Source organism: Oncorhynchus nerka, linkage group LG19, assembly GCF_034236695.1.
Source record: "Oncorhynchus nerka isolate Pitt River linkage group LG19, Oner_Uvic_2.0, whole genome shotgun sequence".
Classification (NCBI taxonomy): Eukaryota; Metazoa; Chordata; class Actinopteri; order Salmoniformes; family Salmonidae; genus Oncorhynchus; species Oncorhynchus nerka.
The window spans coordinates 14,829,303-14,854,930 of NC_088414.1; the positions used below are offsets into that span (position 1 = coordinate 14,829,303).

The window sequence follows — 25,628 nt, forward strand, 5'->3', positions numbered from 1 at the left end:
ATTCAAATGAATGAGTGTTCGTGGGAGTTGTGGTCCAATAGAAATTATTGACGCTTGATCTAGCGCGCACGAAACATCCAATGGACTACAAGTACTCAGTCACATTTTTATTTGACCTTCAGTGGGAGGGTACAGAGCCGAATCAAGCATGGCAGCCGGAGTTTTTACCAAAGGTACAGTTTATTTACATTATACAATACATTTATGTACGTTGGTTATGCTTCTAAAGAAAATAGGCGTGGGCCTGATTTCTTTGTCTCGCTTCCCCCCGCACCCTCTGGCTTTCTGTCCGACTCCCACCCACTACCGCAAGGATTGTCCAAAACCCGACCCAGTCCCAGCAATTTTACACCCTATAGGCAGTAACAAATGCGCAAAAATAATTTAAGAAATTGGTTAAATTACCCGAGATTCTCAGGTGGCCCATTATTTTAGGCTATCTGTATTACTGGGCTACAGTATACTAGTATTTTACATGCACAAGTACGGTGAAATGACTTAATTGCAATCTCAAAACCCAACATTCCAATAATCAATAACAATGTATTACTAGAAAAAAAGACGAGGAATAGAAAATATGAAATACACAAAGCAAGTAAGTAAGCAAGCATACAATATACAGGAAATATTTAAAAAGTCAATTCCAATACCATATTTACATGTGCAGGGATACTGGAGTGATGGAGATACACATGTATAGGGGTAAGGGGACTAGGCAACAGGATATAAGAACAGTAGCAGCAGCTTGTATGTGAGTGGGTGTGTAGAGTCAGTATAAATGTACGTGCAAATTATGTGTGAGTGAGCAAATTTTGCAGTGAGTGTTGGAGTGACAGTGAGTGCGTAGGGCCCTGTGAGTGTGCATAGAGACAGCGCAAATATTGAAATAAAAGGCCAATAAAGATACAAGGTAAAGAGTCCGTGTGGCTCTTTTTTTATAGCTATTTAACAGTTGTATTGCTTGGGGATGAAGCTATTCAGTAGCATTTTGGTGTCAGACTTGATGCACCGGTACCTCTTGCCATGCTGCAGTAGAGAAAATAGTCTATGGCTTGGGGTCTTTGACAGTTTTCCAGGCGTACTTTTCACACCGCCTGATGTAGAGGTCCTGGATGGCAGGGAGCTCTGTCTGCACATAAACTCAACAAAAAAATGAACGTCCCTTTTTCAGGACCCTTTCTTTCAAAGATAACTCGTAAAAATCCAGATAACTCCTTCATTGTAAAGGGTTTAAACACTGTTTCCCATGCTTGTTTAATGAACCATAAACAATTAATGAGCATGCTCCTGTGGAACTGTCGTTAAGACACTAAGAGCTTACAGACGATAGGCAATTAAGGTCAGAGTTATGAAAACCTAGGAGACTAAAGAAGCCTTTCTACTGACTCTGAAAACACCAAAAGAAAGATTCCCAGGGTCCCTGCTCATCTGCATGAACGTGCCTTAGGCATGCTGCAAGGAGGCATGAGGACTGCAGATGTGGCCAGGGCAATAAATTGCAATGTCCGTACTGTGAAACGCCTAAGACAGAGCTACAGGGAGACAGGATTGATCGTCCTCGCAGTGGCAGACCACGTGTAACAACACCTGCACAGGATCAGTACATCCGAACATCACACCTGCGGGACAGGTACAGGATGATAACAACAACTGCCCGAGTTACACCAGGAATGCACAATCCCTCCATCAGTGCTCAGACTGTCCACAATAGGCTGAGAGAGGCTGGACTGTGGGCTTGTAAGCCTGTTGTAAGGCAGGTCCTCACCAGACATCACCGGCAACAACGTTGCCTATGGGCACAAACCCACCGTCGCTGGACCAGACAGGACTGGCAAAAAGTGCTCTTCACTAACGAGTCATGGTTTTGTCTCACCAAGGGTGATGGTCAGATTCACGTTTATCGTCGAAGGAATGAGCGTTATACCGAGGCCTATACTCTGGAGCAGGGTCGATTTGGAGGTGGAGGGTCCGTCATGGTCTGGGACGGCGTGTCACAGCATCATCGGACTGAGCTTGTTGTCATTGCAGGCAATCTCAAAGCTGTGCGTTACAGGGAAGACATCCTCCTCCCTCATCTGGTACCCTTCCTGCAGACTCATCCTGACATGACCCTCCAGCATGACAATACCATCAGCCATACTGCTCGTTCTGTGCATGATTTCCTGCAAGACCGGAAATCAGTGTTCTGCCATGGCCAGCGAAGAACCCAGATCCTCAATCCCATTGAGCACGTCTGGGACCTGTTGGATCGGAGGGTGAGGGCTAGGGCCATTCCCACCAGAAATGTCCGGGAACTTGCAGGTGCCTTGGTGGAAGAGTGGAGTAACATCTCACAGCAAGAATTTGCAAATCTGGTGTAGTCCATGAGGAGGAGATGCACTGCAGTACTTAATGCAGCTGGTGGCCACACCAGACTGTTACCTTTGTTCAGGGACACATTCCATTTCTGTTAGTCCCATGTCTGTGGAACTTGTTCAGTTTATGTCTCAGTTGTTGAATCTTGTTATGTTCATACAAATATTTACAGATGTTAAGTTTGCTGAAAATAAACGCAGTTGACAGTGAGAGAACGTTTATTTTTTTGCTGAGTTTATATCAGCCCAATATGCAAGATGTAGTTTGAAGAGCGCAGAGTTGGGAAGATTTTCAGACGGAGTAAACTATAGCCTAATCGTATTTAGGAAGTACATTTCCTTGGAAAGATGACTGCCCCGTGTTTCTCCGCCCATGCATAGGCTATATCTTTCTCTATTTAATTGAGACTACACACGCACCTACACTCTCACGTATGGCTACTGAACTTAAAGCAACAAGAATGATGACAGCAACACTTGCTACGTTTTGCATATAGGATATAATTTAAATTTGGGAAAATATTCAGACTCCTTCCCCTTTTCCACATTTTGTTACATTACAGCCTTATTGTACAATTCTCTTTTTTTTCTCCTCAATCTATACACAATTTACCCCAAAATTACAGATACATAATACATAGGTATTCAGACCCTTTGCATTAAGACTCGAAATTGAGCTCCGGTACATCCTGTTTCCATTGATCATCCTTGATGTTTCTACAACTTGATTGGAGTCACCTGTGGTAAATTAAATTGATTGGACATGATTTGGAAATGCACACACCTGTCTATATAAGGTTCCACAGTTGACAGTGAATGCCAGAGCAAAAACCAAGCCATGAGGTCGAAGGAATTGTCCGTAGAGCGCCGAGACAGAATTGTTTCGATGCACAGATCTGCGGAAGGGTACCAAAATATTTCTGCAGCATTGAAGGTCCCCTAGAACACAGTGGCCTCCATCATTCTTAAATGGAAGAAGTTTAGAACCCCCACAAGACGCTTCCTAGAGCTGGCCGCCCCGCTAAACTGACCATTCGGGGGAGAAGGGCCTTCCAGAAGGACAACCATCACTGCAGCACTCTACCAATCAGGCCTTTCTGGTAGAGTGGCCAGATGGAAGCCACTCTTCAGTAGGACTGGGTGATATGGCCCAAATATTATATCACAGTATTTAAAAAAAAATTTGATTATATTTTTAGTTTTTGAATAATAAAAGTTCTACATTTGCTTTGAGTAGTGAGTGATCCTAGAGTGGCAACATGTACACTCTAAGTGATTTCAGTGAGTCTTTCTTCTTTCTGATTGTTTTACACTGTTCAATTCAAACAAAACAAATTTCAGCACTTATCATTTCTGCATTTACTGCACTCAATTGCAGTGGTGGAAAAAGTACCCAATTGTCATACTTGAGTAAAAGTAAAGATATGTTAATAGACAATTACTCAAGTGAAAGTCACCCAGTAAAATACTACATGAGTAAAAGTATTTGGTCTTAAGTGTCAAAAGTAAATGTACTTAAGTATAAATCATTTCAAATTCCTTATATTAAGCAAACCAGATGGCACCATTTTTCTTTTTCTTCATGGCTAGCCAGGTGCACACTCCAACACTCAGACTTAATTTATTAACAAAGCATTTGTGTTTAGTGAGTCCTCTGGAGCAGAGGCAGTAGATGTCATGGATGTTCTCTTGACAAGTGTGTGAATTGGACCAATTTCCTGTCCTGCTGAGCATTCAAAATGTAACGCGTAGTCTTAGGTGTCAGGGAAAATGTATGGAGTAAAAAGTACATTATTTTCTTTAGGAATGTAGTTTAGTAAAAGTTGTCAAAATTAGTAAAGTACAGATACAAAAAAAGATGTAAGTAGTACTTGAAAGTATTTCTACTCAATTGAGAGAATTTCCACACTGCCACGTAGCGCTCCACGATATGGGCAAATAATCGAGGACTTCTTTTTAACCGAATGTTGCAATTGTGATTTGACTTGCGAATTAGAGCAAAACTGTTGGAATCATGGAAATAGAATGACTATTCTAATTCTACTGTTATAATAGTGAACACTTTAAATACAGTGTTGTTTGAGATGACAATTAATGAAAATGCCAGGGATAAGTTATTGTGACATGGTAGGAACTTAAGTGTTTCCTAGGGGACCCTATAAGCTTTGGCTACATTGCATGTTTTCTCTTAGCTACTTAATGTAGCTAACATATTCTTGCTTTGCATATTCCTTTGATTTAGAAGATACTGTTGCACAAACGACATGCAGATTTAGGTCTACACCATCACTGGTATTATCAGGCTGTATTAGCTAGCTAAGTTTGCTCTTACTCAGTACATTTATTTGCTAGCTATTAGCTTTAGCGGCTAACAATTAGCATCTCACAAGATTTAGGGCAACTTGCTAAGAACCTGTTTTTGCTTTGTCATTATGGGGCATTGTGTGTAGATTGAGGGGGGCGGGGACAATTGAATCAATTTTAGAATAAGGCTGTAACAATGTGGAAAAAGTCAAGGGTTCTGAATACTTTCTGAATGCACTGTAGCCTACCTTTTTAGGAGGATGAGTGGCAGGCAGAGATGAATAAATGGGTAATTAATACTTATTGAAAATGAAAACACTTGCTCACCATTGTAGCCTAATCAATGAGTTATGTCTTTTAATTTTTACATTTTTTTTTTTTACTGCACCTCGACTGACGGTTGAGCTCCCTACACTTTCCGTTATCAATATTTATTTACAGGCACTGTAGTAAACTACAGTCTAATCATATGTAGTTAATTTCATATTTAACTGCCACTTAATTCTCCACCCATGTAGGCAGCCTACTCTATTCCAATGAGACCAGACATACTAGGCACACTTGAACTTACATACCCAACTATAGAGGAGAGGTAGGCTACTGAAGTTGAACCAGTGAATTCTGAGTGTGTGAATAATGCAACAACAAAAAAGTGCTTTTAATACAATAGGTAGGCTTAAAATAATGCATGCAAAGCAGCAAGACAAACATTTTCAAATAATCTGCGGGACAATAAATATTTTAATGCCAAAGTCATCTGTCTGACTGCCCGCTCCTGGCGCACCGCAATGATCTCGGGTCCATCGGGAATGCAGCCCTCTACATCACACATTCAAATCAAGTGGGATGGTCAGCGTTACAATGTAATCGCTTATATGTTGTAGTTTAGCTACTGTCGTAATTTTATGACTGCTAGCTAACTTTATGCCGGTGTGTTCCTTAGGTTTGTGCGAGCTCCACCACCCCTGGCTTGTTGCAGCCGGATATTCCTGTAGTGGACCGCTCTGTGCGACTGCTGCGGCCGTCAAAACACTCCCCTTGCAAACTGAAAGCACAGGTAGGCAGTTGTCAAGTAACATGTACATTTAGCTGTCTTACAGTAGTTATAGGTATGGCTATTAAGTTTCACACTCATTCACAAAAATTCTCTACTTCACCATCACAAGGAGATAATCTCTTCTCTCTTTTTTTTTGTAGATGTCACTGACAAGATCCTGAACCTTCCCCTTGAAATGCCAGATTTCTTCCGATTGTCAGAACTGTTCTCCTTGAAAGATCTATTCAATGCCAGAGTTCACCTCGGCCACAAGAAAGGCTGCAGACACAGGTGTGTTGACTATGATTTTTTGTCAACTTGTCATTGTGCTTCACATTAGACTTATGACTGATCTACCATCTTGGATCAGAGAAGTAGAATAAAGAATCTCCATTGGACAAAATGTTTGTCAGCTTTCAGATATTAGAGACAACATGTAAGTATAAACATACTGACGTTCTCACACAAACAATCTCTGGTTTCTCTCTCTTCTTTGCTCCCACTCTTTCTCCCTCCCTCTCTCGTAGGCTGATGGAGCCCTACCTGTTCAGCAGTCGTCTGGACCAAGACATCATCGACCTAGACCAGACAGTGGAGCACCTCCAGAGCGCCCTAAACTTTACTGCCCACATCGCCTACCGTGGCGGCGTCATCCTCTTCGTCTCACGCCGCCGCCAGTTTGGTCACCTGGTGGAGAGCACGGCGCAAGACTGCGGAGAATATGCCCACACACGCTACTGGCAGGGCGGCCTGCTCACCAATGCACCCATCCAGTATGGCCCGGGGGTTCGGCTGCCTGACCTCATCGTCTTCTTCTCAACGCTCAACAACGTCTTCCAGCAGCACGTGGGGGTCCGCGACGCGGCCAAAATGAATATACCCACAGTGGGGCTGGTGGACTCTAACTGCAACCCCAGCCTGGTGACTTACCCGGTGCCTGGGAATGACGACACACCAGCCGCTATGGAGTTGTACTGCCGCCTGTTCAAGATGACCATCAACCGAGCCAAGGACAAGAGGAGACAGATGGAGCTGCTGCAGGGTCGATCAGCAGTGGGCCTCACACCAGGCTCCTAGTGAGCGGCAACAAGGGGGAATGAAGGGCCCCTGTTTGAGTTATTTGAAAATGCATTCTTCTTTACTCCCTTCCTTGAAGTAATACCTGATCTAAAGTAACAGGATAGGTGAAATCTTTAACTTTTGGCTAAGAGAGTAGTATCTGGAGGCAAGTGTTCCACATCTTAGTTTGCCCCAACATATGGATATCAGATTATGGATTTATGACAAAGAAGAGAAGATAGAGGGTCCATGTTCAAATAATGAAAATGAATCAAGGACATTACTGCTCAAATATTCTGAATACTCTATGAAGCATCATGTTTCAGCAACAGATTTGGTGAATTTGTACAGAATTGTTGCTCTTTTTCTAGATGTATCTGGAGAAACTGGTGTACAAAATGTGTAATTCCAATGTTTGTTCCATCAACTGATCCAGGTTTGATCAGCATGTTTCCATATTAATGCTAAATCTCAGCTTATTTTTCATTGTCTGGTCAAATTCAATGAAAAAATAGCATTTCTGTATCAAATGACATGATTGCACTACACTCATTCTATTTATCAAGTAAACTTTATTTTCACTAAATTTGTTTGGTCTCTTTTGTATGCATTTTTCTAGTGAATTTTAATACTGGGCTAAAATCTTAGTGTACAAGTCATGTCCAACAAGTGCAAAAAAAAAACTATTATTTTGGCAATGACTAAATTCATGCATGTTTATTACATATGAAAACATGAGACTTACACCAAGCAGAGTGATCATGGTGACTCCAGTGGAAGGGTTATTGCACCCACTGTATAGCAATCAACATATCAGATGTCTTCATCGTAGCTTCTAGTTTTGATCAACTTAAACCATGTTTCCATCCACAGTTTTTATGTGAGTAAAGTCATATTGTATTTTAAAAAATCAGGACCGCTGTTTTGGAAACAGGAAATTTAAGTTGAATTTTATGAGGACAGATCATTTGTTTGTTCAACATGGTGGGATCTTTTTGTGTCTGTAAAGTTAATTATGTGTGAAATGGCAGTGGAAACACCTTTATGCGCAAATATTGATATAATAACCATCCTATCGTAGTAAATTTGGAGTGGTGTTAATATGGTGTGTGTTTCTCCCACTACGACTAGCGAGAGTCATGAAGTTTATTAGGCTACAGATTAAATATAGTAAATTATGATGAACTTCACAGGATGGTGAAGGTGCACTGTGATCTTGATGCTCCTTTCCAATAAATATTGTGGGTCTTATTCTGGTGACATGATGATTGATGCTTGACTGCCGTTTGACAAACACAAATATTCTCATTTATCCATAATAATCTCATGTAGATCGGGAATGGGAAACTTTAGTGGGGGTGGGGGCCACAAAAAAACTGAACTCACCATGGGGGCTGCAGTGGCTCTGCGTACCCCATCCCTGCCCTCCCCTCTGTGAGCAAAACATTTTATAGCCCCCTTCGTGCAAGCGAAGAGAAAATAATTCCTACAATTTTGCCATGGGACGTAGAAAAAATGTTGCCATTTGAAAGCAATTCTACTCATTTCGCCATGGAGAGGATAGAAATAATTGCAGTTTTACCGGTAATTTCCTACAATTCTACAATTAAAAACTGTTTGCGATCAATGGGCCACACCCTGGTCGGTAATTCGACCATGCTTACTACAAGTTTAGATAGCTGGCCTCTAGACTAATTTACCAATCTAAATACATTTAGCGGCTGCTGATGCGCAACCAAATTTCGAAATTGCACCTTGTGTATTCTATTATGCTGACTCTCAACAGTAGGTTGAGACCCAGACAGTTCCTAAAAAATAAATACATTGGGGCCACGGCGTCAACAGCCTACCAGCACTGTGAGCTGTTGGTTAGAGCAGGGTTTCCCAAAATCGGTCCTGGAGCTCCAATCCCCTGTGTGCACGTTTTGTTTTTTTGCCCAAGCACTGCAAAGCGGATTCAAACAATCAAAGATTGATGCGTTGGTAAATTGAATCAGCTGTGTAGTGCTAGGGAAAAACACCAAACATTCACCTGGGGCCCAGGACCGACTATGGGAAACCTTGGGCTAGAGTGCACATGCCAAGGCCAGAGTAGGCATATTTGCTATTGAATTAATGCAACAGTTTTAGTGGAAAAAACTATCGGTAGAGTTGAAAATGCGATGGAAACATTTGAACTATAAGCTTTTTTTTAGCACACTGATTTTGATCCGCAAAAAAAAGTACATTTGGTTGAAACCTCACTGGTGTGGAAAAGGCCCATATTTACTTTTAGGTTATTCTGCAGTATTCACTTAAATCTGCCGCCAATTGGACGGAAACCTAGCTAGTCGACCTGTATGCGATTGAATGAAACCACTCGAATGCATATTTGCTTGCCTTAAATTGTCCTTCAAAGATTCCGTAGGTGATCCTTATAAATAGACACCACCCCGTTTTTCGTTCTCTTGTTCTCACTCAGTAGTCTGAGCATGGTGAGTAGCACATTTTGGTTTACGTGTTTTAGTTTCAGGCCAACCTACTGTAGTACATGTCAAACATGAGTATTTGAGTACTTGTTGTCTAGTGCAGCAGCGTGTGTTTGTGTATGTATATGTTTTTATTTCCACTCTAAAATTGAGTTGTAACCATACGCACGTGGTTCCGTACCACTGTACAGGTAGTTTCTGATACGGTTGGCAACGATGTTTCGGGAACGTCCTGAAAAATATTTGAAGTAACATGTTGCTGATTCAATTAACGCATGTAACTTAGTCTGACATTGGCTGTTGTTAATTAGAGGCCTTGCAGGCTCGGTTTGTGGCGTTTCGGTTTATTCAATTGCGGTGGGCGCGCACATATTTTGTGGCTCTACATTTTATGTAGGTGTACATGTACACTACTAAAGGGCAACTCCTCCACTTTCCAACCTCATTCATCATCTCCAGCACCAAACCAATGTCTACATATGCGAAAACGTTTACGTTTCTGTGGTTAAAAGATAAAGGTCCTAAATGCTTCTAACATCACGGTAGGCTTAGAAGTAAGAAACTGTTTATTATATATGTGAGTAGCTTTTAACCAGAGGGAGTCTCTTTTCTTCCTCCCCATGATCTGCGAATATCAGTGTTTGAAAATCAGTCTTTAGACTTTTTTTAATTTTTTTTTTTTTTTACTTTTGTCATCTGCTAAAACCTAGCTGCCATTTTCACATGTCGACTGTTTTAGTGCTGGAGATCGTGAATATATTTGTGGCGGAGTTGCTCGTTAAGTGTTAAGAATCATTAATGTCCTGTCTTCTCTTTTATAGTCTCCGAGATGAAGAGTACAATGAGGAACATTAGATGCCACCATGACCTATTGGTGTCACTGTCCAAGCAGATGGCACATGAACGTAGCAGGAAGGCCTGCCTTTTCTCCCTGAAATAATATAGTGGTAAGCTACACCAGGTGGTATTTGGAACTCTGTCCAGTCTTTTCAAAAAGTAAAGTGTAATTGGTCTGTGATGAGAAATCATGCACCACGCTGAACTTGTGATGGATAACCTCTACCACGTTATCTGAGACCTGCACAGACATAGTTACAAATAAATGCTGGTTCATGAGGCTTGGTTCTGGTTTCCCCCACACGGATTAAGCCTACTTCTGGGCTAAAGCTATTTAAATGGAGAATCCATATAGGCCCCTACTAAAAGTTTCGTGGGCTTTTTTCTCAGAAGACCAGTTACCATTGGTACTTCTTGGTGGTTCTTGCCCTTTGTAATGTAAATGTCTACAATGCCACTGTTACAATGAGTGGGCAGACTGAAACTAACCAATGAGGGCACGGCTGCCCTGTTCAGTGGGCATAGAACCAGCCTAATATGCCCAGGTATCGTCCCCCTCACTGAGAGGACAGGATATATGACCTATTAATCAAGCACATTTGATCTTGGTATGACTAATGCTTTAGAACAGGTGTATTGAACACTTGCTATAGGACGGTTTCCCAAAATGTCCGGTTGACCCCAAGGGGTGCACAGTTTGGTTTTTGTCTAAGCACGCTGATTTAAATAATCAACTGATCATCAAGCTTTGAAAATTTGAATCAGTTGGTGCAAAAACCAAAACGCCACCCTTCGATGTCTGGAGCCTGCTGGTGTTCTGTTCTACCTGATAATTGCACCCACCCGGGGTCCCAGTGATTTTAGAGGCAACCAACTCAGTGGAACTGGCTTTGAGGTCCAGACTTAGGGCTGTTGCACTAGCAGCTACCTACTTGGACTAACTACTTATTATAGCTACACTTTGACTATTTGTTGGCTTTTTTTTTTGCCTTGCTCAGTTTCCTTAACTGTTACCATCTTGTTAATTTCAGATAAAGGATGGTCTGGTGGCGCAGCAGTGCTGACTTACTGGTTAGTGGGTCATGATGTGGCGCCACAAGCAATGGTAAGTCCTTGCCTCAATTGGTTAAGCACTGGCTAAATGTATTGTTCTCCTAGCAATCTGCCCCTTGAGGTGTTGCAGTCCGACTGTACGTGTTGAGCCTGTGTCATGAGGGGCGGAGAGTGACAGGGCTATGTCTACGCCAAGGACCCAGAACAGTGGGTACTTGGAGTGATCATAGCGGCAACAGTGTATGAAATGTGATGCCGGTGAATGACGGGTTCATATCATACATTTAACGTTCCGTTTTCTCTGGTTGTCCTTAGGATGTGAAGCGAGCCAATGCGAAATTGGTATACCGCTGGTTGGTGTCCTAGTGGCTGTGACCTGGAAGTAGCAGAATGATTGCCGCATTTCCTCCCTGAAAAAATGCTGTGCAGTGTGCACATGACAACGGTAAGCAGCATCCATGGCATTTAAACTTTTAAGTCTTAAAATAAATGTGTAATAGGTCTGTGATGAGAAATCATGCACCACGCTGAAGTTGTGATGGATAACCTCTACCACATAATCTGAGACCTGCAGAGACATGGTTACAAATAAATGCTGGTTCATAAGGCTGGGTTGTGAATGCTTGGTTCTGATTTCCCAGATATGGATTAAGCCTACTTCTGGGCTAAAGTAATTTAATTGGAGAATCCATATTCCGTACCCCTAACAGTTTTAATTGGCTTGTTTTTCAGAAGACCAGTTACTAATGGTACTTCTTGCCCTTTGCAATGCCACTGTGACAATGAACGGGCAGACTGAAATAACCAATGATGGCACGGCTGTGCTGTTCAGTGGGCATGGAACCGGGCCCAATTGGCCCAGGTATCCATCCCCCTCACCGGGAGGAAAGGATATGTCTATGACCTATTAATCAAGCACATTTGCTCTTGATATGGCTGATGCTTTAGAACGGGGTCATTCAACCCTTGCCATACGACAGGGTTTCCCAAAATGTCCTCTTGACCCCAAGGGGTGCACGTTTTGCTTTTGTTGAAGCACAGCTGATTTAAATTAACTAATCAAGCTTTGATCACTTTAATCAGTTGGTGCAAAATCCAATACGCTACCCTTCAAAGTCTGGAACCTGCTGGAGTTCTGTCCTAGCTGATAATTGCACCTACCTGGGATCCCAGTTTTAAATCAGTCCCCGGTTTAGAGTAAAACTCAGTGGAACTGGCTTTGAGGTCCAGACCTTGAGGGCTGTTGCACTAGCAGTGATCTACTTGGACTAACTTAATAGATACAACTTTGACTATTTGTTGGTTTTGTTTCTGTAACTGTTACCGTATTGTTACTTTCAGATAAAGGATGGTCTGGAGGTGCAGCAGTGCTGACCTGCTAGTTAAAGTGGGTCTGACGTGAAGCCACAAGCCATGGTAAGTCCTTGCATCGTTTGGTTACGCACGGGCTAAATGTATTGTTCTCCTAGCAATCTGCCCCTTGAGGTGTTGCAGTCCGACTGTGCGTGTTGAGCCTGTGTCATGAGGGGCGGAGAGTGACAGGGCTATGTCTACGCCAAGGACCCATAACAGTGGGTACTTGGAGTGATCATAGCGCCAACATTGGCAGCAGTGTATGCTATGTAATGCGGGTAAATGACTGGGGTTCATATCATACATGTAACGTTCAGTTTTCTCTCTTTGTCCTTCGGATGTGAAGCTGCCAATGAGAAATTGGTATATTGGTGTCCTAGAAGATGTAACCTGGAAGTAGCAGAATGATTGCCGCCTTTCCTCCCTGAAAGAATGCTGTGCACAGAACGGTAAGTAACATCCATGGCATTTTAACCTTTTAAGTCTTAAAAGAAAATGTTTAATAGGTCTGTGATGAGAAATCATGCACCACGCTGAACTTGTGATGGATAACCTCTACCACATTATCTGAGACCTTCAGAGACATGGTTACAAATTCACACAAGGCTTGTTAATGCTACACTGAGCAAACGAACGGGCTGGTTTCATGAGATTAAATAAAAGCTCGCTGAAATCTTCCATGCGCACAAGAACCTTATTTCTCAAATGTTTTGCACAAACTTGTTTATACCTGTTGGTGAGCATTTTCCTTTGCCAAGATGATCCATCCACCTGATGTTACATAAGCTTCTGTATTAAACAGCATGATCATTACACAGTTACACCTTGTGCTGTGAAAATTAAAGTATGCCGTTTTGTCAACACAATGCCACAGATCTCTCCAAGTTGAGGGAGTGCAATTAGCATGCCGACTGCAGGAGTGTCAACCAGAGCTGTTGCCAGATTTGGATATTAATTTCTCTACCATAAGCAGCCTCCCAACATTTTAGAATTTGTCAGGACTTCTGTATTTTCACCTATAGGATCTGAGACCGCTACCCGGACAGCTGTAACTGGGTTTGCTCAACACTAATTTCTGCACTAACTGTCAAACAGTCTCAGGACACTTGTCTTGACCTGACTATGCTCACCTTTGCTGGAGGAGTTGGAACGCGAGGAGACTGAGTGTGCCCTTCACAGGTGTATCCCAGTTTCAACTGTACCGGGTAGATGGCAGGCAGCGTCCAGTGTTGTGGGTACGCGGTTTGCTGATGTCAAAGTTGCGAAGAGTGCCCTATGGTGGCAGTTGTGTTACGATATGGGCAGGCATAAGCTATGAACAACTACATACAAATTGCCGTCGATAACATGTGTTCGAGGTTCTGTGATGAGATCCTGCCGCCATCTCTCACCTCGTGTTTCAGCGCTAATGCATGGCCCTATGTTTCAATGATCTGTACACAATTCCTGTGAGCTGAAATGTCCCGTTTCTTCCATGGCTTACATACACCGAGCATGTTTATGATTCTTTGTATGATGGCATGTTCCTGCAATATCCATCGACTTCACACAGCCATTTTAAGTGGAACAGGCCACACTAAATCATCTGATCAACTCTATGCGAAGGAATGTTGTGATGCCTGGGGTAAATGGTTGTTGCACGAGCCTTTATCTGTTACCAAAATCTATTCCCTGTCATGTGAAATCTATAGATTAGGGCCTACTGGATTTAGTACCATAGCCTGAATACCTTGTGACTTAACTCTGAAAATTTGAAATTCGTTCGGTATAGATTAAAACCTACTCATGGACTAAAGCTCTTTCACTGGAGAATCCATGTAGGCACCAATGTATAATAGGTTTGTTTTTCAGCACATATGTATTAATGGTGTTTCCTACCCCTTGATGTACTTGTGGCTCCAATTGCATGACAAACTGACCCACAATGACTTACTGCCCGCTTCAGTGGGAAGCAGGTACTGCACAGTCCCAGGTACCCAGACCCTCACCAGGAGGGCAGAGTGTCCTAACCTATTAATCACGCACGTTTAGTGCAATAGTCAAGAACTAGCATCAATGTATTTGGACCCACACTACTTAATGTGTATGCTGTTGCCTTGATATGTTGCACTTCAAACTTACCGGTTACATCTTTATTTTCAGAGTCTGGCCGTGTGGGGTTGACATGGAGCCACAGGTCATTGTAAGTCTGCCTCATTTGGTTACACACTGGCTAAATGTATATTGGTCTCATTGAAATCTGCCCCTTGAGGTGTTGCAGTCCGACTATGTGTTGAGCCTGTGTCATGAGGGGCGGAGAGTAACAGGGCTATGTCTACGCCAAGGACCCAGGACAGTGGGTACTTTGTGTGACTATGGCGCCGATATAGGGACCCATTTTAGACCAGCAGACAAATGTTATCTTATAGTGCTTGAACAGGTGGCTGAGTGCTTGATTTAAGCTCCCTCAGTAGTTTAGCTTGTTTTGCCAAAACCAATTATTACTGACTGGTAATTTCCATTGGGCCAATACTTAGTTGATTCAACTAACCTGAGGTTTTATGACTTGGTCACTTTTTTTTAAGGGTTGCCAGGTTTTTTTTGACATTCTCACCAATTTCCTGATTCATTGATAGATGGGGCAGGTGCTGAAGAACAACTGAAGATTGTGGCCTGTTTCAGTTGAAGATGAAAGGTGGCAGTAATGGGTTGTGCCTTAGAAGAAAGCAGATAGTGCAGTTGCCGGTCCTAGACTAGGGTGCAGTCTGATTTTGTGTATGCAGCTGCCACTATTATAGCCATTAGATGCCGTTAATCACAGCGAGCTCAGTTTAAAGTTTGAATCTGGTTATCACACGAAAACCCTTCACTCGGTGTGACCTAGGTGAAATTGGCTCAACAAATACTAATTAAACAATGTACTTGCCCTGTTTAATTTGAATAAACTCATGCTGATCTCAGTGGCTTTTTTGTTTAAGCTGTTTTCTTCAGATGCCCTTCACTGACAACTACAGAACTGAATGTTGATGTGTGAACTTACTGAATTGACAAACCAGTGTGAAGTCACAGGTCTGCTGGAATGGATGGACAAACTACACAATGGTAAAAGGATTAAAGGTCGGCAGATTAATCGGAATAGCAGACGTCAAGTTTTCATAACAATCGGCATTTTTGGACACCGATCATGGCCGACGCGATTGCATCAAGGAGCTAGCATTAAACACATGTTCTATAAGTCGTAACATTGTCACTAGTTAACTACACATGGGTTATTTCCTGCGTTGCCTGTTAATTTATCATTGAATTTTAGCCTACTTTGCCAAATGGGTGATTTAATAAGTGTATTTGTGAAAAGCACTGTTGCACAAATGTATACCTAACCGTAAACACCTTTAAATCCATACAAGTTTAAATGTTAATATTGCCTGCAAACATGACTTAACTAGGGAAATTGTCACTTCTCGTCAGGGTATATGCAGTTGCGAACTGTGAAGACTGTCTTTGTTAGGAAGAAATAAATCATCCCGTTTGAAGTTTAACAAGCACAATCATACCTATAAACAATGCTCTTAACCCTGCATATCTAGTTAAAATAAATTCATGATAGCAGGCAATATTAAACTAGGGAACTTGTCACTTGTAACAGTTCGAGCTAGTGATTCAATAGTTGCCGTCACTCTGAAACCCTTGCTCTGCGAAGCAATGGGTAACGCTGCGTCGAGGGTGGCTGTTCCTGGTTCGAGCCCAGGTAGGGGCAGAATAGATAGAGGCACTTTATTGCCAGTGTAACTAAGAACATCCAATAGTCAATGATAGTCCTATAACCTAACTTCTTACCTTGGAATATTGAAGACATGTTCTGTGCAAGGAACTTTAAACATTAGCTTTATTTTTTTACATGGGACATATTGCACTTCTCCACTTACTGCATTATTTAAACTAAACATGTTTCATTAGAGGCTAAATTGATTGTATCAAGTGTTCATTCAGTATTGGTGAAATTGTCATTACAAATAAACTTTACATTTTTAACAGGATGGCTTTCAAAGTTCCCCATAAGTGGCTGTATATTGGCCATGGTTTGGAGTGCAGTCTACTTGTTCCAGATATGGTCATGAGATTGGTCACGAGAAATCCTTTGTCCCTAGCTGTCTGAATGGACCATATTCCGGACAGGAAATGTATAGAAATTCACCATACAGCTACATCAGATATTTTATTCAGTACGACTTCTCTTAAAAGTGGAGTAGTTAAATTATCGCAAGGCCCAGAGCATACATCATCCTTCCAATTTAAGTTTTCAGCATGGCTCTACGAAAAGTACAAGTACCTCGAGTAAATGACGTAGTTTGGACATGCTTCCCTTATCGGCAGGTCCTGTAGTTTCGCCCTGGTTGAAGTTCTATTGGGGGAACTTCAGGGTTGTATTCATCAGGGCACACTCAACATTAAGTCAAATTAGCTTTATATAAATTCATGTACAATGACAGCCGACACAGGCCAATTGTGCACTGCCCTATGGGACTCCAACCAGGTTGCCTAGTGACTTCCCCTCCCTCCAGCACAGATGCTGTGCCACTCAGGAGCGCAGCGTTCCTGACTAGATGTAACAGTAAACAAATCTAGGACACGCCAGGCAAAAACAAGGTGGCTGGGTGTGCGTATAATGCTAATGTCCAAATACTTAGCATAACTGCCACCTGGCTAACATTGGACTCTAATTGAAATTTGTAACATGAAATAGATGGACATCCACAAATTAATGTTAGGTCTAATGAATATGACTCAGGTCTGAGGCAGGATCCTAGTATCTCTGTGGTCCTCAGGAGTACTGTGTGTTGGAGATGGTCTTCCACAGCAGGGTCTTGAGGTTGTTGAGGACCAGTGAGTGGTGCACCTCCATCTGGCTGGCCAGGCTGCTGAGCGTCACACAGGTGCTGAGCTGCTTCTCCAGGTCTGTACGGAGGTCCTGGGGCGCCCCGAACAGCAGGTAGTCTTGTAGCAGCACACACACCTTGGCCAGGTTGGGCTGGACCACTTCTGTGTTACACTGCTTCACCAACCGATCGCAGGTAGCCGTACAGTCACTCCCGAAGGTGCAGTCAGCGTTGGTCTCGCAGTGACGCCCCCGCAGGAACCCGCGGACCGCTGTCTCAGACGCCACACTGCGCAGGTCAGCCATCTTGCAGTCGTACTTGAAGTTGTAGCCCACATGGCGCGGGCTGGCATCACACATCAGGAAGCTGCCATATGCCCCGTGGAACACCTGTTGATAATGTGGGATATAATTAGTTAACTATGAATCACACATTAACTGACCTTTTTCTAATCCCAATGATTGCATTTAGTCCCTGTAATTGTCTGTCCTTTTGTCTATGTTTTATGCATGCACAAAGCTGCAAAACAAAATGTCATGGGGATAATAGAGTGGTCGCATCCGAATACCTATTCTAAATAGTAGACCGTTTGAGTATGTGAAAATCGAGTATACTTTAAAATGCCAGATGTCATACTGATTTCGGCTATGACAACAGTTGATCAATAAGATATGGGGATGCGCTACTGAAATCATCGAATAACGGGAAACAACGCAATTGCGCATTACCAGTATGCGAAAATAGAAAGCTTCATAGTATGTGAATTTTTGAAAATGGAGTATGGTTTAAATGCCCGGATGTATACTCATTTCGGCTCTTCATCTGGTAAAATAAACTCAGCAAAACAAGAAACGTCTTATTCAGGACCATCTTTCAAAGATAATTTGTAAAAATCCAAATAACTTCACCGATCTTCATTGGAAAGGGTTTAAACACTTCCCATGCTTGTTCAATGAACCATAAACAATTCATGGACATGCACCTGTGGAAAAGTCATTAAGACATTAACAGCTTACAGAAGGTAGGCAATTAAGGTCACAGTTATAACAACTTAGGACACTAAATAGGCCTTTCTACTGACTGTCTGGGGTGGTGTGTCACAGCATCATCGGACTGAGCTTGTTGTCATTGCATGCAATCTCAACGCTGTGCGTTACAGGGAAGACATCCTCCTCCCTCATGTGGTACCCTTCCTGCAGGCTCATCCTGACATGACCTTCCAGCATCACAATGCCACCAGCCATACTGCTCGTTCTGTGCGTGATTCCCTGCAAGACCGGAATGTCAGTGTTCTGCCATGGCCAGCGATGAGCCCAGATTTCAATCCCATTGAGCATGTCTGGGACCTGTTGGATCGGAGGTTGAGAGCTAGGGCCATTCCCCCCCAGAAATGTCCGGGAACTTGCAGGTGCCTTCGTAACGGATGTGAAACGGCTAGCTTAGTTAGCTGTGGTACGCGCTAAATAGCGTTTCAATCGGTGACGTCACTTGCTCAGACCTTGAAGTAGTGGTTCCCCTTGCTCTGCAAGGGCCGTGGCTTTTGTGGAGCGATGGGTAACGATGCTTCGAGGGTGACTGTTGTTGATGTGTGCAGAAGGTCCCTGGTCAGTTAAGAACAAATTCTTATTTTCAATGACGGCCTAGGAACAGTGGGTTAACTGCCTGTTCAGGGGCAGAACGACAGATTTGTCAGCTCGGGGGTTTGAACTTGCAACCTTCCGGTTACTAGTCCAACGCTCTTAACCACTAGGCTACCCTGCCGTCCCATAATGAGTGGGCTGGACATGCTGAGAGAGGAGTTTGGATTGGTCTTCCATATAGCACACTTCTGTCTATTTGAGCTGGTCAGTATGTGTAGGTAATCATGTCTTAAAGAGGCTTTTTATGAAATGTATCGCGTAGTAAAACAAAAGTATCCATTTCAATAGAATGTCACTGCAACAACTATTTCAGAGCACTCTCGTCAGTGTGCCAGAGCGAGTAAAATGGTCAGAGTTTGGATGGGGGCTAAAGCTTAATATGATTCTTATGGCATTGCACACGGTCAGTGTGAACCAGAGTGACTTGACACAATGGGCCATTGATCACAGATACCTTAAAAACAAAAAAAGTAGGGGAATAGATCAGAAATCCAGTCAGTATCTGGTGTGACCGCCATTTGCCTCATGCAGCGCGACATCTCCTTAGCATTGAGTTCATCAGGCCGTTGTTTGTGGCCTGTGGAATGTTGTCCCACTCCACTCCTCTTCAATGGCTGTGCGAAGTTGCTGGATATGGTCAGGAACTGGAACACGCTGTCGTACACGTCGATCCAGAGCATCCCAAACGGGCTCAATGGGTGACATGTCTGGTGAGTATGCAGGCCATGGAAGAACTGCCATTTTCTATGCGACATGGGGCCGTGATTTTATCAGGCTGAAACATGATGGCAGCGGATGAATGGCACGACAATGGGCCTCATGACCTCATCACTTTCTCTCTGTGCATTCAAATTGCCATTGATAAAATGCAATTGTGTTAGATGTCCGTAACTTATGCCTGCCCATACTGTAACCCCACCGTCACCAAGGGTCGCTCGCCCACATGACACCATACACGTTGTCTGCGGTTGTGAGGCCGGTTGGACGTACTGCCAAATTCTCTAAAACGACGGAGGCGGATTATGGTAGAGAAATGAACAATCAATTCTCTAGCAACAGCTCTGGTGGACATTCCTGCAGTCAGCATGCCAAGTGCACACTCCTTCAAAACTTGAGACATCTATGGCATTGTGTTGTGACAACATCACATTTTAGAGTGGCCTTTTAATTGCCCCTAGCACAAGGTGCACCTGTGTAATGATCATGCTCTTTATTCAGCCGTGGCATACTGCATACCTTTTACTAAATGGTACATGCTAAATAGTATGCAACATTGAGTACAGGGTATGTAGTACGGTATATGGGCATTCAGACACTGTCAGTATCTTATCTTTACCTCTTCTATGAACTCCAGCAGGCCGATGGTGATGCGGGCCCTCCGGGGCCACGCCGGGGCCAGCCACTGGTTCATGCTGGAGCTTAGGGCCTCCGGGACTAACGCTTGCAGGTAGCTGGGGACCTCCAGCCTGTAGAGGGAGCTGTGAATTGAATGTTATTTTGGGTTAAAAAAAATAAAAAAAAGATATGCACACACAGTACCAGTCAAAAGTATACAATTTTCATCATTGTAGAATAATAGTGAAGACATCAAAACTATGAAATAACACATATGGAATCATGTAGTGACCCCCCCCAAAAAGTGTTAACTCAAAATATATTTTATATTTGAGAAACTTCAAAGTAACCACCCTTGGACTTGATGACGGCCTTACACACTTTTTGAATTATCTCAAACAGTTTCATGAGGTAGTCACCTGAAATGCATTTGAATTAACATAACAGATGTACAATGACAGCCTAGGAACTAACTGCCTTGTTCAGGGGCACAACATATTTTTACCTTGTCAGCTCGGGATTTGATCCACCAACCTTTCCGTTGCTAGCCCAACGCTCAAACTACTAGGCTACCTACTGGGTGGTATACAGAAGATAGCCCTATTTGGTAAAATACCAAGTCCATATTATGACAAGAACAACTCAAATAAGCAAAGAGAAACAACATTCCATCATTACTTTAAGACATGAATGTCAGTCAATCCGGAAGATTTCAAGAACTTTGAAGGTTTCCTCAAGTGCAATTGCAAAAACCATCAAGCGCTATGATGAAAGTGGCTCTCATGAGGACCGCCACAGGAAAGGAAGACCCAGTGTTACCTCTGCTGCTGAGGATAAGTTCATTAGAGTTACCAGCCTCAGAAATCAGAAATGAACTGCACCTCAGATTGCAGTCCAAATGCTTCATAGAGTTCAAGTAAAAGACACATCAACATCAACTGTTCAGGGGAGACGTGAAATCAGTGAAATCAGGCCTTCATGGTCGAATTTCTGCAAAGAAACCACTACTAAAGGACACCAATAATAAGAAGAGACTTGCTTGGGCCAAGAAACACAAGCAATGGACATTAGACAGGTGGAAATCTGTCCTTTGGTCTGATGAGTCCAAATTTTGAGATTTTTGGTTCCAACCGCCGTGTCTCTGTGAGACGCAGAGTTGGTGAACGGATGATCTCTGCTACACTCGCAATAACATCTGCTAACCATGTGTATTTGAACAATAACATGTTATTTTATTTGTGTGGTTCCCACCGTGAAGCATTGGGGAGAAGGTGTGATGTTGTGGGGATGCTTTGCTGGTGACACTTACCGTAATTTCTGGACTATAAGCCGCTACTTTATTCCCACACTTTGAACCTCGCGGTTTATACAATGACGCGGCTAATTTATGGATTTTCCCCGCTTTCACAAGATTCATGTCGCCAAAAAACTGAGCACCGTCACATAAATCGAGCGCGCTCAAACTTCCCATCATTCTGATTACGGTAGTAATTTTGTCACCCTCATCATGGCAAAGACACAGAGAAATGAGAGAGCTTCTGGTCAGCGGGGTGGTGGCACCAGGATCCTCATCTCTCCCAAGTGGTCATTCTCTCTTTCTCCCCTTACCCATCTGTCTATCGCCTCCTTTGAATTCCATGCTGTCACAGTTACCAGCCCTTTCAAGCTTAACATCCTTATCATTTATCGCCCTCCAGGTTCCCTCGGAGAGTTCATCAATGAGCTTGATGCCTTGATAAGCTCCTTTCCTGAGGACGGCTCACCTCTCACAGTTCTGGGCGACTTTAACCTCCCCACGTCTACCTTTGACTCATTCCTCTCTGCCTCCTTCTTTCCACTCCTCTCCTCTTTTGACCTCACCCTCTCACCTTCCCCCTCTACTCACAAGGCAGGCAATACGCTCGACCTCATCTTTACTAGATGCTGTTCTTCCACTAACCTCACTGCAACTCCCCTCCAAGTCTCCGACCACTACCTTGTATCCTTTTCCCTCTTGCTCTCATCCAACACTTCCCACACTGCCCCTACTCGGATGGTATCGCGCCGTCCCAATCTTCGCTCTCTCTCCCCCGCTACTCTCTCCTCTTCCATCCTATCATCTCTTCCCTCTGCTCAAACCTTCTCCAACCTATCTCCTGATTCTGCCTCCTCAACCCTCCTCTCCTCCCTTTCTGCATCCCTTGATTCTCTATGTCCCCTATCCTCCAGGCCGGCTCGGTCCTCCCCTCCTGCTCCGTGGCTCAACGACTCATTGCGAGCTCACAGAACAGGGCTCCGGGCAGCCGAGCGGAAATGGAGGAAAACTCGCCTCCCTGCGGACCTGGCATCCTTTCACTCCCTCCTCTCTACATTTTCCTCTTCTGTCTCTGCTGCTAAAGCCACTTTCTACCACTCTAAAGTCCAAGCATCTGCCTCTAACCCTAGGAAGCTCTTTGCCACCTTCTCCTCCCTCCTGAATCCTCCTCCCCCTCCCCCTCCTCCTCTCTGCAGATGACTTCGTCAACCATTTTGAAAAGAAGGTCGACGACATCCGATCCTCGTTTGCTAAGTCAAACGACACCGCTGGTTCTGCTCACACTGCCCTACCCTGTGCTCTGACCTCTTTCTCCCCTCTCTCTCCAGATGAAATCTCGCGTCTTGTGACGGCCGGCCGCCCAACAACCTGCCCGCTTGACCCTATTCCCTCCTCTCTTCTCCAGACCATTTCGGGAGACCTTCTCCCTTACCTCACCTCGCTCATCAACTCATCCCTGACCGCTGGCTACGTCCCTTCTGTCTTCAAGAGAGCGAGAGTTGCACCCCTTCTGAAAAAACCTACACTCGATCCCTCCGATGTCAACAACTACAGACCAGTATCCCTTCTTTCTTTTCTCTCCAAAACTCTCGAACGTGCCGTCCTTGGCCAGCTCTCCCGCTATCTCTCTCAGAATGACCTTCTTGATCCAAATCAGTCAGGTTTCAAGACTAGTCATTCAACTGAGACTGCTCTTCTCTGTATCACGGAGGCCCTCCGCACTGCTAAAGCTAACTCTCTCTCCTCTGCTCTCATCCTTCTAGACCTATCGGCTGCCTTCGATACTGTGAACCATCAGATCCTCCTCTCCACCCTCTCCGAGTTGGGCATCTCCGGCGCGGCCCACGCTTGGATTGCGTCCTACCTGACAGGTCGCTCCTACCAGGTGGCGTGGCGAGAATCTGTCTCCTCACCACGCGCTCTCACCACTGGCGTCCCCCAGGGCTCTGTTCTAGGCCCTCTCCTATTCACGCTATACACCAAGTCACTTGGCTCTGTCATAACCTCACATGGTCTCTCCTATCATTGCTATGCAGACGACACACAATTAATCTTCTCCTTTCCCCCTTCTGATGACCAGGTGGCGAATCGCATCTCTGCATGTCTGGCAGACATATCAGTGTGGATGACGGATCACCACCTCAAGCTGAACCTCGGCAAGACGGAGCTGCTCTTCCTCCCGGGAAGGACTGCCCATTCCATGATCTCGCCATCACGGTTGACAACTCCATTGTGTCCTCCTCCCAGAGCGCTAAGAACCTTGGCGTGATCCTGGACAACACCCTGTCGTTCTCAACTAACATCAAGGCGGTGGCCCGTTCTTGTAGGTTCATGCTCTACAACATCCGCAGAGTACGACCCTGCCTCACACAGGAAGCAGCGCAGGTCCTAATCCAGGCACTTGTCATCTCCCGTCTGGATTACTGCAACTCGCTGTTGGCTGGGCTCCCTGCCTGTGCCATTAAACCCCTACAACTCATCCAGAACGCCGCAGCCCGTCTGGTGTTCAACCTTCCCAAGTTCTCTCACGTCACCCCGCTCCTCCGCTCTCTCCACTGGCTTCCAGTTGAAGCCCGCATCCGCTACAAGACCATGGTGCTTGCCTACGGAGCTGTGAGGGGAACGGCACCTCAGTACCTCCAGGCTCTGATCAGGCCCTACACCCAAACAAGGGCACTGCGTTCATCCACCTCTGGCCTGCTCGCCTCCCTACCACTGAGGAAGTACAGTTCCCGCGCAGCCCAGTCAAAACTGTTCGCTGCTCTGGCCCCCCAATGGTGGAACAAACTCCCTCACGACGCCAGGACAGTGGAGTCAATCACCACCTTCCGGAGACACCTGAAACCCCACCTCTTTCAGGAATACCTAGGATAGGATAAAGTAATCCTTCTCACCCCCCTTAAAAGATTTAGATGCACTATTGTAAAGTGGCTGTTCCACTGGATGTCTTAAGGTGAACGCACCAATTTGTAAGTCGCTCTGGATAAGAGCGTCTGCTAAATGACTTAAATGTAATGTAAATGTAAATGCATATGATGCAGCTTTCAAGTTGAAAGCGATAAATCTGGCTGTTGGAAAAGGAAATAGAGCTGCTGCATGGGAGCTTGGCCTTAATGAGTCGATGATAAGACGTTGGAAACAGCAGCGTGAGGAACTGACTCAAGTGCAGAAACACAGCAAAAGCTGTCAGAGGGAAGAAATGGCCCAGATGGCCCAAATTATTTGCAGCCACTCGACATCAGTGTAAATCGTGCATTTAAGGTGGAGCTCCTTGTTCAGTGAGAGGCTTGGATGACAAGTGGGGAGAAATCCTTCACTAAAACGGGCCGCAGGCGAAGAGCATCTTATGGACACCGAAGGAGATGACCAGTGGTTTCAGTGCACAGGAGGAGGAAGATCGTGACCAATGACTTTCTTGGTAGGCTACTGTTTTAATTTTTGTTACAAGCCGTGTTTCGTTAAAGCCTATTTATTTTTGATTCAAGCCGTGTTTCGTTTAAAGGCTGTGTAAAGTTCATTTGTTTCAATGTACCGGTAGGCACCTGCGGCTTATAGACATGTGCGGCTTATTTATGTACAAAATACATATTTTTTAATAATTCAGTGGGTGCGGTTTATATTCAGGTGCGCTTAATAGTCCAGCAATTACGGTATTTAGAATTCAAAGCACACTTAACCAGCATGGCTACCACAGCATTCTGCAGCGATGCGGCATCCCATCTGGCTTGCACTTAGTGGGGCTATCATTTGTTTTTTGTTTACAAGCAAATGTCAAGTTGGAGGGATGCATGCATATCCTTACACCAAAGCTCTAGCAGGGTAGCTAACTGATGTCGGGACCTTGATAAACTTAGCAGTGAGTTAGTGATGACCATGAGAACACGCAAGTCTGATGGCTATGTTCAACAGGTCTATTATGCTTTATCGAGCTCCATTTGTGATATTGCACCTTGCTAATTTGCTCGGTAATCCATCCTCCGATGACATCGGTTATGTATGTAGACAATAACCATCAGATAACCATCTGATTACGTGTTTG

The 25,628-nt window shown here is 44.1% G+C and overlaps 2 protein-coding genes, 1 long non-coding RNA gene and 3 other non-coding genes across 10 annotated transcripts in view; 5 read left to right on the top strand and 1 right to left on the bottom strand.

The window, feature by feature from the left end:
- Window positions 1-88: 88 nt before the first annotated feature.
- Window positions 89-7,339, top strand: LOC115147000 (small ribosomal subunit protein uS2m-like). Its single transcript, XM_029688989.2, has 4 exons — window positions 89-173; window positions 5,602-5,715; window positions 5,856-5,985; window positions 6,222-7,339. Exons 1-4 carry the CDS (start codon window positions 149-151, stop codon window positions 6,769-6,771), a joined length of 819 nt encoding a protein of 272 aa, XP_029544849.2. The 5' UTR covers window positions 89-148; the 3' UTR covers window positions 6,772-7,339.
- A 1,820-nt stretch (window positions 7,340-9,159) lies between these two features.
- On the top strand, window positions 9,160-15,406 carry LOC115101089 (uncharacterized). Of its 2 annotated transcripts, none has more exons than XR_010459900.1 (8): window positions 9,160-9,227; window positions 10,043-10,168; window positions 11,090-11,163; window positions 11,427-11,556; window positions 12,453-12,527; window positions 12,782-12,913; window positions 14,607-14,646; window positions 15,080-15,406. It is a non-coding gene; the product is annotated as an uncharacterized LOC115101089 (long non-coding RNA). The 2 variants fall into 2 exon arrangements; XR_003859253.2 differs by having other exon boundaries at window positions 12,811-12,913.
- On the top strand, window positions 11,220-11,351 carry LOC115101503 (small nucleolar RNA SNORA17). Its single transcript, XR_003859307.1, has one exon. It is a non-coding gene; the product is annotated as a small nucleolar RNA SNORA17 (small nucleolar RNA).
- Window positions 12,584-12,715, top strand: LOC115101501 (small nucleolar RNA SNORA17). The gene has a single exon (XR_003859305.1). It is a non-coding gene; the product is annotated as a small nucleolar RNA SNORA17 (small nucleolar RNA).
- Window positions 14,703-14,832, top strand: LOC115101502 (small nucleolar RNA SNORA17). The gene has a single exon (XR_003859306.2). It is a non-coding gene; the product is annotated as a small nucleolar RNA SNORA17 (small nucleolar RNA).
- Window positions 15,407-16,312: 906 nt separating the features above from the next.
- Window positions 16,313-25,628, bottom strand: part of LOC115101087 (divergent protein kinase domain 1B-like) — a 35,483-nt gene continuing 26,167 nt past the window's right edge. For all 4 annotated transcript variants that reach the window (XM_065004740.1, XM_029620270.1, XM_029620271.2 and 1 more), the window contains exons 6-7: window positions 20,297-20,438; window positions 16,313-17,709 (exon numbers count right to left, since the gene is read on the bottom strand). In XM_065004740.1, the coding sequence (XP_064860812.1) occupies window positions 17,266-17,709; window positions 20,297-20,438 (586 nt within the window). In that variant the 3' untranslated portion in view covers window positions 16,313-17,265. The remainder of the gene's footprint in view (window positions 17,710-20,296; window positions 20,439-25,628) is intronic.

Bases quoted from the DNA above. Each gene is read 5' to 3' on its own strand.
- LOC115147000 (XM_029688989.2), top strand. From the start codon at position 149: ATGGCAGCCGGAGTTTTTACCAAAG. The intron at 5,716-5,855 runs GTAGGCAGTTGT...TTTTTTTTGTAG, and splicing joins CTTGCAAACTGAAAGCACAG to ATGTCACTGACAAGATCCTG. The intron at 5,986-6,221 runs GTGTGTTGACTA...CCTCTCTCGTAG, and splicing joins AAGAAAGGCTGCAGACACAG to GCTGATGGAGCCCTACCTGT.